This window comes from Oncorhynchus nerka, linkage group LG15, assembly GCF_034236695.1.
Source record: "Oncorhynchus nerka isolate Pitt River linkage group LG15, Oner_Uvic_2.0, whole genome shotgun sequence".
Lineage (NCBI taxonomy): Eukaryota > Metazoa > Chordata > Actinopteri > Salmoniformes > Salmonidae > Oncorhynchus > Oncorhynchus nerka.
The window spans coordinates 62,670,464-62,690,336 of NC_088410.1; the positions used below are offsets into that span (position 1 = coordinate 62,670,464).

At 40.9% G+C, this 19,873-nt stretch overlaps 1 protein-coding gene across 1 annotated transcript in view; it reads left to right on the forward strand.

Moving 5' to 3' along the window:
- The window catches only part of LOC115143088 (SPRY domain-containing protein 3-like), a 51,404-nt gene that overhangs the window by 14,039 nt on the left and 17,492 nt on the right, over positions 1–19,873 (forward strand). Inside the window, exon 7 of the mRNA XM_029683114.2 lies at positions 16,433–16,582. Within this exon, the coding sequence (XP_029538974.1) occupies positions 16,433–16,582 (150 nt within the window). The remainder of the gene's footprint in view (positions 1–16,432; positions 16,583–19,873) is intronic.

Genomic DNA, 19,873 nt, shown 5'->3' on the forward strand with positions numbered 1-19,873 from the left:
ATTACCACAGTCTGTTTAAATAGGAAAACTGATGTGGGAGGCCTGGAATGCTTGCTGCTTCAGAAGGAACTTTGACATGAGAGCAAGGAGTCTTCCCTCTGTTGACTGAACCCTTTACCCATGTCCTTCAGAACCAAGAGAAACGTCATGGGTTGTCAAGGTGTCACCTAATTGTTCACATTGTTTCATCATTGTTTTCTTATCGTTGACACTAATAAGTGATTAATGGTGTTTAGTGTGGTTGTTTAGTGTTCACTTTGGTTGCCTGGTAACAGCAGGGCTGGAAGTTTTGTGGTTAGGTTGACAGACTGTTAAAGATTTCACTGGAAAAACACAACATTTTCTCATATCATTAGGATGTCTTCCTCATATCATTGGGATGGTTACTTTGCTTTTTGAGAGGAAGTGGAGTGGCTGGCAATAGGTATTTTCCCTTAACTCACGTAAAGGGATAGTTCACTCCAAAATCAGCATGGACTCCACATTTTGAGGTTTGAAAATGTCAGAAAATGAACTTGAAGCTCTATGACCAGTATAAGAATGTAAAACAAGTCAGTGGAAATCGAATTAGCATAATAACAAAATAGAGATATCTTCTGCATTGGATGCGTCACAATCCACTGTATCTGCTGATGTCGCACTTCCGCATTTGCGGTGAAATAGGACAGAGCGGTGTCAAACTATGAGACATCCCGAAAATCGAGATTCTCACGAACACGTACACGTCAGTTGTTTTGCTCTAGTGCGCCCACAGGTCTCACAAGACTCGTCTGAAGGTCCCCGGTACCAGTTGAAAGAATGAATGGAAGTACAGTTGAAGTCGGAAGTTTACATACACTTAGGTTGGAGTCCTTAAAACTCGTTTTTCAACCGCTCCACAAATTTCTTGTAAACAACTATAGTTTTGGCAAGTCGGTTAGGACATCTACTTTGTGCAGGACACAAGGATTTTTTCCCACAATTGTTTCCAGACAGATTATTTCACTTATAATTCACTCTTATCACAATTCCAGTTAGTCAGAAGTTTACATACACTAAGTTGATGAGGCCTTTAAACAGTTTGGAACATTTCAGAAAAATGATGTCATGGCTTTCGAAGCTTCTGATGGGCTAATTGACATCATTTGAGTCAATTGGAGGTGTACCTGTGAATGTATTTCAAGGCCTACCTTCAAACTCAGTGCCTCTTTGCTTGACATCATGGAAAATCAAAAGAAATCAGCCAAGACCTCAGACATTTTTTTGTAGACCACAAGTCTGGTTCATCCTTGGGAGCAATTTCCAAAGGTACCACGTTCATCTGTACAAACAATAGTACGCAAGTATAAACACCATGGGACCACGCAGCCGTCATACCGCTCAGGAAGGAGATGCGTTCTGTCTCCTAGAGATGAATGTACTTTGGTGCGAAAAGTGCAAATCAATCCCAGAACAACAGCAAAGGACCTTGTGAAGATGCTGGAGGAAACAGGTACAAAAGTATCTATATCCACAGTAAAACAAGTCCTATATCAACATAACCTGAATGGCCGCTCAGCAAGGAAGAAGCCACTGCTCTAAAACCGCCATAAAAGAGCCAGACTACGGTTTGCAACTGCACATGGGGACAAAGATCGTACTTTTTGGACAAATGTCTTATGGTCTGATGAAACGAAAATAGAACTGTTTGGCCATAATGACCATTGTTATGTTTGGAGGAAAAAGGGGAGGCTTGCAAGCCGAAGAACACCATCCCAACCGTGAAGCACGGGGGTGGCAGCATCATGTTATAGGTGCTTTGCTGCAGGAGGGACTGGTGCACTTCACACAAAAAATGGCATCATGAGGAAGGAAAATTATGTGGATATATTGAAGCAACATCTCAAGACATCAGTCAGGAAGTTAAAGCTTGGTCACAAATGGGTCTTCCAAATGGACAATGACCCCAAGCATACTTCCAAAATTGTGGCAAAATGGCTTAAGGACAACAAAGTCAAGGTATTGGAGTGTCCATCACACAGCCCTGACCTCAATTCTATAGAAAATTAGTGGGCAGGAGGAATTGGCCAAAATTCACCCAACGTATTGTGGGAGGGTTGTGGAAGGCTATCCAAAACATTTGACCCAAGTTAAACAATTTAAAGGCAATGCTACCAAATACTAATTGGGTTTATGTAAACTTCTGACCCACTGGGAACGTGATGAAGGAAATGAAAGCTGAAATAAATCATTCTCGCTACTATTATTTTGACATTTCACATTCTTAAAATAAAGTGGTGATCCTAACTGACCTAAGAAAGGACATTTTTACTATGATTAAATGTCAGGAATCGTGAAAAAGTGAGATGTATGTAAACTTCCAACTTCAACTGTATATAAGGAGATAGTTTAGACACTTCCTTTAGATTTTTTTGGGGGGACTATCTGTTGTTCCATGTAGTGAATATGTTATTCAATGCATTTGTATGAGCTAATAGCAGTAAGGCCAAATACACATTTTCATCAAATAATACATTTCAAAAAAGTTGTTTGATACTTCAAGGGGTCTTAAAATTCCAAATTAAATAGCAGTTATTCTTGTTATGACCTCCTTAAAACAATTCCATATAGCTTAGTGGAACCACCACCCCTGGCTTAGCCAGGGCTTAGATTGTAATGGGTTAAACAAGACTGATTTCTTTAGCACACTAGTTCAAGGGGAGTCATTCTAATTTGGTGAAACGTATATCAGTTCTCTGAATTGGCCTTCCCTATCCTTTCCTCTCTCATTCTCTCTCTACCTTACTCTTTTCCTGCCATGTCGGACGGGGTTCCGGGAATTAGTAAATCTGACACCAATGCAACAGAGCATGCAGGGATACAGTAACAGTACAGGTGGGCCATTCACTGCAGATTCAGTGTGTTGGTAGAACGCAGGGCTGGAAAAGCTGCCCTCATTCAACACAGTCTATTAATAGACAAACTACTCAGAAAAAAGATCTGAGGATTACCTGTTGACGAACAATAGGGGTTTGCTGTTGTTTTTTTTCCACTACGTTTTACTACAGAGTGAGGAAAACAATGAGGCGGGATATGCAGGCTATGAGTAAGGCTGTGACGGTCATGTAATTTTGGATGGCGGTAATTGGCCAGCCAAATGACCTCGGTCATCGTAATAACCGTTTGAATAGCAAAAATACTGCCTGTTCACCCCGCTATCATCCAGAAGGCGAGGTCAGTACAGGTGCATCAAAGCAGGGACCGAGAGATGAAAAACATCTATCTCAAGGCCACCAGACTGTTAAACAGCCACCACTAACATTGAGTGGTTGCTGCCAACATACTGACTCAACTCCAGCCACTTTAATAATGTAAAAATCGATGTAAAAATGTATCACTAGCCACTTTAAACAATGCCAGTTAATATAATGTTTACATACCCTACATTACTCATCTCATATACATTACTCATCTCATATGTACAGTGGGGCAAAAAAGTATTTAGTCAGCCACCAATTGTGCAAGTTCTCCCACTTAAAAAGATGAGAGAGGCCTGTAATTTTCATCATAGGTACACTTAAACTATGACAGACAAAATGAGAAAAAAAATCCAGAAAATCACATTGTAGGACTTTTAATGAATTTATTTGCAAATTATCTGAGGAAGTCTGAGGACCTGAGCGCTCTGGAGTAGGTTTTCATCAAGGATCTCTCAGTACTTTGCTCCATTCAACTTTGCCTCAATCCTGACTAGTCTCCCAGTCCCTGCTGCTAAAAAATACCCCCACAGCATGATGATACCACGACCAGGCTTCACCGTAGGGATGGTACCAGGGTTCCTCTATATGTGAGGCTTGGCATTCAGGCCAAAGTGCTCAATCTTGGTTTCATCGTGGTCTGAGTCCTTTAGGTGACCTTCGGGTTCTTGGTCACCTCCCTGACCAAGGCCCTTCTCCCATGATTCCTCAGTTTGCCCGGGCGGCCAGCTCTAGGAAGAATCTTGGTGGTTCCAAACTTCTTCCATTTAAGAATGATGGAAGCCACTGTAATGCTGTAGTAATGTTTTGGTTACCCTTCCCCAGATCTGTGCCTAGACACAATCCTGTGTCAGAGCTCTATGGACAATTCCTTCGACAACCCATGGCTTGGTTTTTGCTCTGACATGCACTGTCAACTGTGGGATCTTATATAGACAGGTGTGTGCCTTTCCAAATCATGTCCAATCAATTGAATTTACCACATGTGGACTCCAATGAAGTTGTAGAAACATCTCAAGGATGATCAATAGAAACAGGATGCATCTGAGCTCAATTTCGAGTCTCATAGCAAAGAGTCTGAATACTTTTGTAAACATTTCTAAAAACTGTTTTCGCTTTGTTTGATGATGAGGATGTTTTATTTTATTTAATCCATTTTAGAATAAGGCTGTAGGGGGGATCACGTGACCCTTGGACGAGATGGCCGCATGAACTAAGAGCTCCGCACAAGTAGTTTCCAATTCCTAATCTTACCTCCACTCCAAGTTCAAACTCATTTAGCTTTAGTAAGAAAAAGTCATGGCGGCTACAAAAGGCGACACTACAGGTGATATTTTTTACCCGGACTCGAGTATTAGCGACGGAAAAAGCCTCCAAGGAGAAGCTAGCTTCAGAAAAAACTAGCGCCATTAGCCAGGAGCAAGAGAACCCGCTCCCCCACGAGGCACAACGAATGCCAACCTCGCACTCTGTCGAAGACATCCTTTCTGAGTTGAGATCCCAACGTACAGAACTAAACACTAAATTATATGCCATTAACTCTCAGCTCAGTGCGATAGGGGGCAAGGTGACAATCCTGGAAAACGCTGTGCCTGACAACAACAAGATAACCATAAACGCGGGGCGCCTGGACGAGGCAGAGGGGCGAATCCTATCCATGGAAAACTTATTGACAGATGCCATGGAAACAATAGCATATGCTAAAAAGAAAATTGAGCATCTGGAAGAGAAAACAGAGGACCTGGAAAACAGGGGGCGAAGGAATAATTGTGTTCTTCTATTCAATCTGGGCGAAAAAGAAGAGGGAAACATGCCACTGATCCGCTACCTGCAAGACAAACTTTTCGAGTGGCTCCACATGTCCACCGACAGGCCCATAGACGTCGAGAGAGCTCACCGAGCACTGAGGCCCCCACCAGCAGCCAGACGACCACCGCGCCCAATCACCATACGTTTCCTGAGATTCACCGACAAGGAACGAGTCCTACATGCGGCGAAAAACAACACCATCACAGTGGGAAACGCCAAACTCGCTTTACACCAGGACCTGTCAGCTGGAATCCGCCGAAAGCGCCGAGAATTTGACGAAGTGAAGAAATACTCCATTGACCGAGGCATCTTCAGGGGATTCAAATATCCAAACGAGCTCAGGATTCTTCACCAAGGAGCCTTGCGACACTTCAAAACTCCCGAAGAGGCAAAATGTTTTTTGAAAGACAATCCTGGCCAATGAGAAACATACCAATGACTAAATGCGATTAATGCCATTACTAAAGGAGGTAAGACGACATATAGCCGATATCCAGAGACCCACCCCCTAAATGTCATTATAGCCGTCCAATTTATATTTATTTTCCTTTAACTGAGAGGGATGGGATGTATAGCCTAACCTAGGCCTAATAATGTTTCAGCCTACATTTATTTCCCTGTTTTTTTGTTGTTGCTATTATTACTTGGGGTTCCCTATGTCCCTTGGGGGAGGTATATGTAGGCTGGGCTATTGATTTTATTTTTCTCCCCTTTTTTACTGTGGTCTGGACGAGGGCAACTGTGTTATTTACTCAACGCGGGGTGGAGAGGATGAGGCATTTCTTTGGTGGGGAGAGGGAGACCTTGTGCGTTGCTAACTGTTCCCGGTTTTTGTTTTATTCGGAACACAGAATTGAGACTGAGCGGGGGGGTAATAGATCCAACGGGATGTGTCGAGTTGTTTGGGAACTCGGCTGGGGGGTTCAGAGATTATTATTTTATGTACACCATTTATTTTCCTTTTATGTGAACGCAGCTGTAACTACTATCCACTTTTACCCAGCGATGACTTGCACTAAAGTTCGATTACTGCTCGATGACGATGACTAGATGTTGAACCCTCTTACTAAAGAGATGGGGCTGATAGATATCTGGAGAGAGAATAATAGCTCATCTATGGACTATACATACTACTCTAATGTCCATAACACCTACTCCCGTATAGATTACATTTTTATCCCAAAGAGTTTCATAAATTCAGCCACTTGTACAATCGGACCCATAGCACTTTCAGATCACGCCTTTGTCCACCTCCGCTTTGACCTCTGCAAAAACATCCCGAGGTCAAAGAGCTGGAAATTCAACACCTCCATGCTATCAAATGACGAGTTCCATACATTAGTAACTACATGGATAGACAACTACACACAAGACAATAAAGATTCTCCTGTTTCTCCGGCCACAATGTGGGACGCTGCTAAAGCCACACTAAGAGGTCATCTAATTGCATATGCTTCCTCTAAGAAAAAAGCAATGGAAGCACACAGGCTAGATCTTGAGAGGGAGCTGGAATGCTGTGAAAAAAATATATAAACAATCCCTAGACAGCACCTCCTGGAGTCATCTTAAAGCAGCCAAAGCCAAACTGAATTTGGACTACAATGGGGGCGGAGCCTCTGGCAGAGCTGATAAGGAGCAATCCAAGTATTATGGGTGTTTCTGCAGGCGGCCTGCAGCACAAGATTCCGCTTTACGCGGATGATGTCTTGCTCTACATATCCAACCCTGAGAAATCCCTCCCTCTCATTTTAGACACAATTGCTCAGTATGGCAAGTTTTCAGGTTATAAGATCAATTTGAACAAATCCACTGTCTGCCCTCTCAATATTACACTCACCAGCTCTATGAAGACACTTTGTCCTTTCCAATGGAAAACACAGGGGTTTCAATACCTCGGGATCTTCATAACACCAGATCTGAATAGCCTTTTTAAGGAAAATTATCTTCCACTCCTGGATCGAATCAAGAACGATCTCCAAACCTGGATCTCCCTTCCAATTAGCTTAGTAGGAAGAATTAATGTAATCCGTATGAACGTCCTCCCTAGACTGAACTACTTATTTCAGATGCTCCCATGCTATCTCCCAGTTTCCTTCTTCAAAGCATCACCAAATTTATATGGGGCAATAAAAAACCTAGGATCAAGTTTTCCACTCTATCGAAACCTGAATCTAAGGGTGGTCTTGCCCTTCCCTCCCTTCAATTGTACTACTGGTCTGCCCAAATCCGCAACATGCTAACATGGATCACAAACAGACAAGAGTCAACGTGGATTCAGATAGAAGCCCAATCCTGTGGTTCATTGCTCTTAAGCTCAATTATATTCATTAATAACTTTAGTGAAGTGGGCAACATAGCCAAATCCTTTGTGATTTACATCACCCTACTAGCGTGGAGGGACTGTAAGAAATACCTGGGCATTTCCTCCCAAATATGTTCTCACTCGCCTATAGTAGGCAACCCAGACTTGCCAAAAGCCCTGAGGGATGCCAACTTTAATCTTTGGCATACTCTAGGAATCAGGACCTTTTCAGACCTATTTCATCAGAAAACCACTACACTGAAATCCTTTCAAGAGCTCTGCAGTGAATTCGATGTGCCAAGATCCCATTTTTTTTTTTTTATATCTTCAAATTAGACATGTAATTTCCTCATTTACCTCCAAGAGGAGGTTTAGAACTCAGTTGAATGAAGTTATATTACATCTATAAACTCCTTTCTGAGAAAGGAAGCTCCTCCTTTACTCCTTTGAAAATAATCTGGGAAAAGGACCTTGGTCTGACTATCAGTGATGAGTTATGGGCGGAGGTTTGTGACAAGGTATACTGCTCCTCTACCAGTGTAAAAATGAAAGAATCTAATTACACATTTTTGTACAAATTTTATTATACTCCTTTGAGACTCCATAGAATGAAAACAGATATGTCTCCTAACTGTAAAAGATGTACCTCTGAAAGTGGAACCTATATGCGTGTATTTTGGAGCTGTGGAGAGAAAATACTAGAGGTACAGTTTGATATGACCCCGTGTATCTATCTTCTTAATGCCCAGCAGGACTTTGTTCTTGATCCTGACAGAGAAAATTTGCTTATGACTATTACATACTTTGCTAAGAAATGTATTATTCTATTGTGGGCCTCTAATACCCCTCCTACATTTAAAATGTGGATTGACCAGATTGTTGACTTTCTTCCTCTTGAAAAGCTCACTTATGACCTCCACAAGAGACAGCCCAAGTTTGATAGACTCTGGTCTCCACTATTCAACTATATTTCAAACTGGACAGAGTGAACGGGGTGACTAGGGAAATGCGCAGATACATGTTGTGTAAGGTACTGTAAAACCTAAAAACGAATTATTGGCCCGTCGTCTCAGCGAATGCTTGAAATAGCTGATAAGAACCTTGATAGTGCTGCTGCAAGTGTTATATGTTTTTGTGTGTTTTTATTTTAATTTAGTTTTTGAGTACATGTGTGTGTGTGTGTATATATATGTATGTATATGTGTGTATGTATGTATGTATGTATATATATATGCACCAAGGAAAATGAATAGATTAAGAAAAATAAATGTTTTTATTTGACTTTATCATTCATTTTAATTGTATTTTTATTTTTTCAAATGTATTATTTTTTTACTTTTTATTTTTTTAAAGCTTGTCACATCTGTGAATGTGGAATGTGTTTTGTTGGTTGATTGAAAAACAAGAACTCAATAAAACTTTAAATTGAAAAAAAAAAAGAAAAAGTCTGTAACGTAACTAAAAGTCAAGAGGTCTGAATACTTTCCGAATGCACTGTATATATGGTTATTTAAATGTTTTTAATGGTTATTTTATTTTCATGGCTGGCTTCATCCATAACCTTAGGTAACATGGTAATACGTAATTGTGCCAGTCCTAGCTAAGAGACGGACATGGCAGGAGTCACGTAGTAGGGACAGACACCTGTATAGGTTGGAGCATGTAGCCAGCCTACTGTGTATTACCTGTACAGTACTTGAGTGAGTAAGACTGTGTCAGAAATACTGTAATGTTTAATGGTGTGAATTTCTGTTGTTTTTGGATACTGTTGGTATAAGAAAGAAGGGATGCCATGGGGGTGTGATTTTCGCTTCTTGGTAATTTTTCATGTCTCATACACACTCAACAGGCTACTTCTCTCGGCAGCCCTGTTTCTCCCCTTTTTCTGTCTGTCTGTCTGTCTGTCTGTCTCTGCTCTCCCTTTCCTGTCTTGATCTCTCACCCTCTTTAGGTCTCTTTGTCTTTTGTTCTGATGGAGATTTATGATGGGGGTTGTCTGTCTGGCAGTATCCGTCGTGAGGCAGGCTGTAGGGTTGGTGTCTGACTCAGTAGGGAGACACACCATACCTGCTTTAGCATGGGTAGGGGTAGGGGTGGTTGTGCAGGGTTAGGGCGTGCAGCTGAAAGGCCCTGGGACAGGCAAGGCAAACCTACATACCTCTTTCACTTTTAATTATAACCCACATCCCCAAATACGCCCCAATACTGCATCACTAGGGCTGTGACAATACCAGTATTGCAATATTTTTTTCCATTGCAAAAATGAAAACATGAAGCAGATCAAACTCTTTGGTCTTTTAAAATCCTGCTGTATGTCAAATATTGTGTGCTATAGCTTGGAAAGTAAATAAATGTGACTCTGAATGACATGACATCATAATGTTTGTTTCCAACATTAGGGCCGTTTTCCTAAAGAAGTCAAATCCGCTTTGTGTTTTGTTTCCTTGCCACAATGCTAACGCATATCGCAATACAGGTATTGACCCAGCACTACGTGTCACAGCAACACCCCAAAAACCATCCGTGCATCCAGTCGCTGTCCCAAACCCCTTATCCACTCCACATTGACCCTGGCAAGGGGCAATCCCAGCCACACACTTCCAAAATGTGGAGACAGCAGCCAGGGCCTTTTTATTCACACCCCTTGACTTTTTCCACATTTAGTTGTGTTATAGCCTGAATTTAAAATTGATTAAATTGAGATTTATTTGTCACTGGCCTATACACAATACTCCATAATGTCAACGTTTAGTTTTTTCTTTTTACAAATTAATAAAAAATTACAAGTTGAAATGTCTTGAGTCAATAAGTATTCAACCCCTTTCTTATGGCAAACCTAAATAAGTTCAGGAGTAAAAATGGGCGTAACAAGTCACAAAATAAGTTGCATGGACCCAATGTGTGAAATAATAGTGTTAAACATGATTTTTGAAGGACTACCTCATCTCTGTACCCCACACATACAATTATCTGTAAGGTCCTTTAGTCAAGCAATACATTTAAAACACAGATTCAACCACAAAGACCAGGGAGATTTTCACCTATTGGTAGATGGGTAAAAAATTAAAAGTAGTCAATACATTTTTTGTCCTGAATACAAAGTGTTACGTTATGGCAAATCCAATACAACACATTACTCAGTACCATGCTCCATATTTTCAAGCATAGTGGAGGCTGCATCATGTTATGGGTATGCTTGTAATCGTTTTGTAAACAGAACTTCCAGGAGGCAGTCAGCTGTTGCGTACTTTAGTAGCTCAAGTAGCTATCTTGCTTGCTCATTTGCAAAGCATCATCATAACACTTGCGAATTCAATGTTTTCGGGCGGAAACAATATTTTTGGGGAAGCCTGGCTTCCCTTGGCATTCATAAGTACACGGCACTGTTCGGCATGCAACATTAGATCAATGACTGTCAACACAATTACATGCTTAGTTTGACAATGAAGGAGAGGACGTAGTTGTCACAAAATATGAGGTATTTTTTCGTAAGGTAGAAAGAAATTTGAGCAACAACAAAACTATTTTTGGCCAGACTTTTTGGCTATTGAATTCAATGCTTCGGGTGGCAACAATGTCATACTCTTTTTGTCCAGACAGCATCAGATACATGGGCTACACATACTGAGACAGGGGGTTCTGTTGCGCTCACTCGGATGCTTTCTCCGGTGAGATACATTCAGCCACTTGCGAATTGAAGGATAATTATGAAACAGAGACGAAAGATACATTATTTTATGCGTTGTTTTATTTGTATATATTATTTTGGGGGGAGGCATCCATAAATACACGCCACTGTTCGGCATTCAAAATGAGATCAATGACTGTCAACACAATTACATGCTTAGTTTGACACTGAAGGTGAGTTGTCACAAAAGATGAGAGGTATTTTCGGAATGTAGGAAGAAAGTAATTTGAGCAACAATAAAACCTTTAACAGGCGATTCGTAACGTTTGAATCAATTTCCTAAAAGATGCGTTCTAAAGTTGGATCGGGCCCTGTGGTCCGATGAACTTATATCTCAAGCATTTGAATCGTTACGTCCCTAATAACTCACTATAGGGATTAATTTATTTTATACAGTCATTTTTGCTAATCTTTATTAAGGATGTCAATCATTTCTGGCCCCACTGTATAGGTATAAAAAGAGCCTAAAAACACAATTTTCATCATGTTAAAAAAAGAAATGGGTGATACAAATGTAAAAAGCATGTCAAACGTCCTTCCTTCCAATTAAGTTTCTATATGATAACTGACAGAACAATCTGTGATACCAAACATATTTAAGGCTATCCTGGTGTGGAATCGCTCTAAAAATGGATCCTGGCATCTGATTTTAAAGCAGGATCTCACACCTTGTGAAGTATAGTGGAGACCATGATTTGATTTTTCTGGAAATATTCTAGCCATATTCATGCTAGGGTTGGAACTCTGTGACTGTTTGCAGTGCTTGCCCGTGTGACTGTGGGTCTTTGGCTGGATGGCTGCCTATTCTGCATCAAGCCTATGTGTAATGTGTATTGCATATGTGTGTACGTGTTGGCTCCAGCGTGGCAAAGTACTGGGGTTAAGGCTAAAACCTGCCTAGAGCGTTTAAAACAATTATTGAATTAAGAGGTGTTGACTTACCCGAGGAATGAAGGTGTCGACACAGGGCTGCATGGTTATGTTTTGCTCAGATGATGAAACCGTCTCCCACGTAACATTTCTGCTGTGGCAGCCTGCAAAGGTAGGTTAGATGGTGGCTTGACATTCACTTTTTTTTTTAGCTACTCGTCCTTTGGACAAGTAGGATCAATTTTGTACTTGTCCTATAAAAGAAAAGGTGTGTAACACCATGGGCCAAAAAGGTGACTGTAAATTGTGTTGTATGATTCAAGGAACCACTTCACGGCAGGTAACCTAGCGGTTCAGGGTGCTGGGCCAGTAACTGAAAGGTCGCTGGTTCGAATCCCCAAAACTATGTGACAGATCTGTGCCCTTGAGCAAGGCACTTAACCCTAACATCCTGTAAGTCACTCTGCTAAATGATTCAAATGTAAAACAATTAGTATTGAATAGAGGAGAATCTCAGCTTTCCAATTGTGTTAGAATTATTTCTCAACACCCAATTTGAGTGGTTGAGATAAGGTTTTACAACCGGAGTATGTAGCATCGGTTTCATCAACTGCACACCTGCGGCAGGGTAGCCTAGTGGTTAGAGCGTTGGTCTAGTAACCGGAAGGTTGCAAGTTCAAACCCCGAGCTGACAAGGTACAAATCTGACGTTCTGCCCCTGAACAGGCATTGAAAATAAGAATTTGTTCTTAACTGACTTGCCTAGTTAAATAAAGGTCAAATTAAAAATTAAAAAATTGAAAATAAGAATTTGTTCTTAACTGACTTGCCTAGTTAAATAAAGGTCAAATTAAAAATATTTAAAAAATCAACTCAGTGTCGGCTATTTGCAGTTTTACACGAGTGCCGGTGGAAAGTTATTTTAGAGAATCGTACTTGACAATGCATTAATACATGCTATTAGGTAAACAGTTAACTAGCGAGATAACCTGCCAAACTACACTATGTTTTGGATTGGCAATCTAGTTAATCTGTTGTAGGCTATATCATTATTTTACCTGCTGCGCAATGTCTCTCTCTCTCCTCTGACAACTGCCCACTCACACTGGCTATAACTGGGCAAATAACTCAATAATTAGACATCAATATCCAGAAATGTGTACATGGAGCTAGGCTCGAGTTGATCTAAAAAAAAGAAAACGCATTTCGCGACTGCATGATTGAAAGACGGGTTGTGCCTGTCAATGCAGGCCTACAATAAGATATTGGGAAGACCGTGCGTAACACATTGCACAGTGGAAACGGATCCATTTCTGATCAGGTTCTGAGCCGAATTGTTTGATTGTCCATTCGGACAACTTAAATCTATAATCTACTTGTCCGACAATTTTCTTTATTTTCCCCGGGCAAGCGGACATGCGTTAATGTCGAGTCCTGCCTGCCATCTCCATCTCTTCATTGTCTCCAACCCCACACCTACCCTCAGGATGAGCTTATTTGCTCTGGTAATGACTGGGTGTTCACTACGGACTGGAGTGATCAGTCAAGCTGACGTGCTAAGAGACATATTTATGGGAACTCCTTAGAAACCTGGACAGAGCAGGTGTTACAGGCACGACATGTACCTACACTCGGAGAGAGAGAGAGAGAGAGAGAAATAGCATGGGGGACAACACAAATCAGATTCCACTCTGCAGAGCCATGGGTAAACTTGCAGCATTTCTTGGTCATTCTCTAATGCTAGAGATGCTTCTACCTGTCATGATGCCTATGGCCTTAGGGGGATCTGCTCTAATCTTTGCTCATTGTTTCAACAGGAATGTTATTTTCCATTAAAAAAATGTAATCTGAAAGCTGTGCCCGTACCAGGTTCATAGTGCTTTATTCTTATTTTTTATACATGTGTGGTTGGTTCAATTTAAATGTGCATTGGAATAACTATTGAAATTACACAAAATGTTGGATAAGCTATTTGCAGTGAGTCATGATTAAAGTTTACCAAGGTCAGCCACTGCAGACAAAATGACACAGATAGATAAGTAAACGGCCGTCTCACGGCACCTGTTGCTGGGGCAGCGAGCAGGTCCAAAAAAGAATCCCTTTACCTTGCCTTACCGACATCCCTTTATATCCCACACACGCACACGCACACACACATCATGAGGATCAGAGAGAGAGAGAGATTTAGGGATGTCATCACACCCACCGGATCCTGCTGACTGCCACAGGGAGGGCCAGCTACGGTAAATCAGTGACCACACACACTCTATTACTCAGCATCAGGAAGGTGTCATTAGACTGTACCTAGGAGCCCTATTTGGTCTTCAAAGACGCAGGCATGATAGATGGAAAAAACCATCACAACCATCAATATTGTATTTTCTTTTTTATTCAAAGTTCAGGAGGTCAAGGTGAAAGTGGGAGGAATAGGAAGAGAAAAGTGAAAGGCCGAAAGAGAGCTATCTGGTAAGCCGGTAATTGCTCTACAGAGAGGAAAGAGAAAAGGGTGGCGTTGACAGATTGTCGTAAAGTAATAATAATGATAATTATTTTTTCCCTGCGTTTTATTTACAGTGCTTGTCTGCTCTCTTTGCTAGTCAGGGCAGAGGGAAAGGGTCACACAGTGTTTCCTGGCACAAATCACACACACACACACACACACATACCATGTACGTTAATCCTTTTACACCTCACAAGCACACATGTCACGGCTGTTCTTGTCAAATTGTTATTTTTCCTCCCTCTTGATATAAAGTATTTGTTTGAGGTGGGAACCATGGTTCTCTGGCAGACCTAAAGCATGTCTAGAGAGTCGGGCCTACCCATGACTGATTCAGGTCACATTGGAGTAATTATCAGTTATATATGCCGAATGTAGTTAGTGAACGACAAGGAAACTAAGCTATGACAGGATATGAGGTCATGAGGCAGATAGACTACCTGATTGAATTGTGTTGATATGACCGGGACCTCAGTGTGACCTCGGATAAATGTTTGTTTATGCTTGTTTTGTACTCTATCAATGAGATGAGTACCTCAGTCACCTTTGACCTCATAGCTCCTCTGTTTTGTCATCTGGACTGGTAAGTGGTTGTTTTCTTTATGGCCACCACATGTTCGCTAGTCGACCATTTCATTCGTCACATTAGCTTTAACCTGCGAACACTTTCCTGGACAATTACAGTACTCTACTTTCTACGCTGATGTGTTCCTGTCAGCCCTACAGATTCTGATCAAGTCACGCCAGAGGGCTCCAGGCCCACAAGTCTGGTTGCAATCAGAGAGTCTTTCTTATGTTTGAGAAGGTTTTACCTGGTGGGCCTTATGCCTGTTCCAATTGGATTGTCTTTATGATAAATGGTTATAAAAAGCACTTTAGGATGAGTCAAGCGGAAACTGTTAAATTTAATAGACAGTCGAAAATATTCTCATGTCTCTCACCCTCATGACCTGGCCCCTAAAAGCCTTCAAGAGCCCATGGCCCCATCAACCTCTCCTGCTGAAATATTCCTATGTGATAAAATTAAATCAAATGTTATTTGTCACATGCGCCCGAATACAACCGGTGTAGACCTTACAGTGAAATGTTTACTTACAAGTCCTTAACAAACAATTCAGTTTTAAGAAAAATAAGTGTGAAGTAAAAAAATAGAGTAATAAAAAATACAAGTTTAAAAAGAGCAGTAATCAGAGTCAATGTGTACCGGTACAGAGTCAATGTGCGGGGGCACCGGTTAGTCGAGGGCATATGTGAGGGTATATGTGTGAGTGTGTCTGTACATGTCTGTCTGATTCTGTGGTTTTATAAGCACCACAGAGAGAAGATCTATTGTTACCTAAATCCTAAATTCGGCCAAATGTTACATTCACCCTGAAAACTGTTTTGAGGTATTGTCTTCATTATAGCTGAGCATAGTTTAAGGTAATTATTACAACTCTATATCCTGGTTGTTTTTCTTTCTTCCTCAGATTAAATGAGAATAAACACATAGATTGCAGACCAATATTTACAAGTGTGTAATTTTGATGCTGAGTCAAGAGTGTTTTTACCTTTCAGTAGGAAAGGACAGAGGGAAAGGGTCACACACAGTGCATCCTGGCACAAATCACACACACACACACACACATACCCATACCAGGGCGGCAGATTGGGCCAGTAACCGAAAGGTTTCTAGATCGAATCCCCGAGCTGTAAGGTAAAAATCTGTCGTTCTGTCCCTGAACAAGGCAGTTAACCCACTGTTCCTAGGCCGTCAATGTCAATAAGATTTTTTTTCTTAACAGACTTAGTTAAATAAAGGTTCAATTAAAACTTTTAAAAATTAAAATATCATAAATTGTCTATTGTTCTTGTCCTGGGGTTTTGTGTGTTGAGGAGAACGTGCTTATTCTCTTCATCCCGGGCCCTGTATCATTAATTATGTTAAATGGTACTGAATGTACATTGTTGAGCTAGTGGGTTTGTGCAATGTTAATTTCAATGAGTTTATTTATTTGTAGATACAGTATTTGCCTTATTGTGATGTGCGATGCCATCCTCCTCCTCAGTTGCTGGAGTATGTGGGTAAAGGGAAGAGCATTGTGGATGTGGGTTTGGCCCAATCCCGTCTACCCCTCAACACACGCTGCCACTACTACGAACTGGAGATCACCGACGCAGGAGAGAAGTGCTACATCGCCCTGGGACTGGCACGCAGGGTATGTATCCTTATCATAGTTTTATTTGTATGTCTTTTTTTGGCAGTAAAGAGCAAAAGGGAAGTAAAGAAGAGAAATGGTGTGCTAGAACGGCAGACATCATCTGGATTCGAACCCATTCCAGAGTACTGGCATACATGTGTGCTCTGAAGGCAGCGGCAGTAACCGCTATATCACCTCAGGCCACTTCCTCATACATTATCATCATCATTGTCATCATTCATTGCTATTATCACTAGTCATTATCTCCAGCATAATGAACATCAAGAACACTATTATTATCATCATTATCCAGCCTATAATGAGTCTATCAGAGTTTGTGAAACATGTTATACTTCCATAGCATTCTATGGTTCTTAATACAGAAATATCTACTTTACATAAGTATTCACACCCTTGAGTCAATACATGTTAAAATCACCTTTGGCAGCGATTACAGCTTTCATGGTAAGTCTAAGAGCTTTGCACACCAGGATTGTACAATATTTATACAAAAACTCTTCAAGCTCTGTCAAGTTGTTTTTTGATCAGTCATTTTCAAGTCTTGCCATAGATTTTGAAGTTGATTTAAGTCAAAACTGTAACTAGGCCTCTCAAGAACATTCAATGTTTTCTTGGTATCCTGAAAAACAAACATAACACTTTGTATTCAGAACAAAAAGTGAATTGTTTTGCAACATTATTTGCAGTATTACTTTAGTGCTTGTTGCAAACAGGATGCCTTGGAATATTTTTTATTCTGTATAGGCTTCCTTTTTTTTTACTCTGTCTATTAGGTTAGTATTGTGGAATACCTACAACGGTGTTGAGCCATCATCAGTTTTCTCCTATAACAGCCATTAAACTCTTAAATGTTTTAAAGTCACCATTGGCTTCATGGTGAAATCCCTTAGCGGTTTCCTTCCTCACCGGCAACTGAGTTAGGAAGGACACCTGTATATGTGTAGTGACTGGGTGTACCATCCAAGGCTTAATTAATAACTTTACCATGCTCAAAGGGATATTCAATGTCTGCTTTTTTATCTACCAATCTATCTACCAATAGGTGACCTTCTTTGCGAGGCATTGGAACACCTCCCTGGTCTTTGTGGTTGAAGCTGTGTTTGAAATGTACTGCTCGACTGAGGGACCTTATAGATAATTGTATGTGTGGGGTACAGAGATAAGGTAGTCATTCAAAAAGTCATGTTAGACACTATAATTGCACACAGAGTCCATGCAATTTATTATGTGACTTGTTAGGCACATTTTTACTTCTAAACTTATTTAGGCTTGCCATGAAAAAGGGGTTGAATACTTATTGACATTTCAGCCTTTCATTTTTAATACATTTGTGAACATTTATGAAACATAATTCCACTTTGACATCATGGGGTATTGTGTGTAGGCCAGTGACACAAAATGTAGTCAGCCACCAATTGTGAAGGTTCTCCCACTTAAAAAGATGAGAGGCCTGTCATTTTCATCATAGGTACACTTCAACTATGACAGACAAAATGAGAAGAAAAAAAAATCGGAAAATCACATTTTAGGATTTTTAATTAATTTATTTGCAAATTATGGTGGAAAATAAGTATTTGGTCAATAACAAAAGTTTCTCAATATTTTGTTATATACCCTTTGTTGGCAATGACAGAGGTCAAACGTTTTCTGTAAGTCTTCACAAGGTTTTCACACACTGTTGCTGGTATTTTGGCCCATTCCTCCATGCAGATCTCCTCTAGAGCAGTGATGTTTTGGGGCTGTTAATGGGCAACACGGACTTTCAACTCCCTCCAAAGATTTTCTATGGGTTTGAGATCTGGAGACTGGCTAGGCCACTCCAGGACCTTGAAATGCTTCTTACGAAGCCACTTCTTCGTTGCCCGGGCGGTGTGTTTGGGATCATTGGCAAGCTGAAAGACCCAGCCACTTTTCATCTTCAATGCCCTTGCTGATGGAAGGAGGTTTTCACTCAAAATCTCACGATACATGGCCCCATTCATTCTTTCCTTTACACGGATCAGTCGTCCTGGTCCCTTTGCAGAAAAACAGCCCCAAAGCATGATGTTTCCACCCCCATGCTTCACAGTAGGTATGGTGTTCTTTGGATGCAACTCAGCATTCTTTGTCCTCCAAACACGACAAGTTGAGTTTTTACCAAAAAGTTATATTTTGGTTTCATCTGACCATATGGCATTCTTCCAATCTTCTTCTGGATCATCCAAATGCACTCTAGCAAACTTCAGACGGGCCTGGACATGTACTGGCTTAAGCAAGGGGACACGTCTGGCACTGCAGGATTTGAGTCCCTGGCGGCGTAGTGTGTTACTGATGGTAGGCTTTGTTACTTTGGTCCCAGCTCTCTGCAGGTCATTCACTAGGTCCCCCCGTGTGGTTCTGGGATTTTGGTCACCGTTCTTGTGATCATTTTGACCCCACGGGGTGAGATCTTGCGTGGAGCCCCAGATGGAGGGAGATTATCAGTGGTCTTGTATTTCTTCCATTTCCTAATAATTGCTCCCACAGTTGATTTCTTCAAACCAAGCTGCTTACCTATTGCAGATTTAGTCTTCCCAGCCTGGTGCAGGTCTACAATTTTGTTTCTGGTGTCCTTTGACAGCTCTTTGGTCTTGGCCATAGTGGAGTTTGGAGTGTGACTGTTTGTGGTTGTGGACAGGTGTCTTTTATACTGATAACAAGTTCAAACAGGTGCCATTAATACAGGTAACGAGTGGAGGACAGGGGAGCCTCTTAAAGAAGAAGTTACAGGTCTGTGAGAGCCAGAAATCTTGCTTGTTTGTAGGTGACCAAATACTTATTTTCCGCCATAATTTGCAAATAAATTCATTAAAAATCCTACATTGAGATTTTCTGGATTTTTTTTCTCATTTTGTCTGTCATAGTTGAAGTGTACCTATGATGAAAATTACAGGCCTCTCTCATCTTTTTAAGTGGGAGAACTTGCACAATTGGTGGCTGACTAAATACTTTTTTGCCCCACTGTACTTCCACCCCATTCCAAGTGATGGATGATGGAAAGGGGAAAAGTGAACAACAAATAAATAATGTGTCATTTGAACCCCTCATTTGGTTTTCCATAGAAAACACAGGCTGTTCCATTTACATGCTAACCCACCGTGCTAACATGACAGCAACACTGATTGAAGTGGAGTGTGGGAAATGTGCTGTATCGGACCAGGTCTCCACCTCACAAGATTAGACACTTATCTACCCTTCTTTTTCTTTTTTCTTTCTCTTTTTCTCTGTTCTCTCTAATTATCCATGTATCTCAGCTTTTTTCTTCTTCTG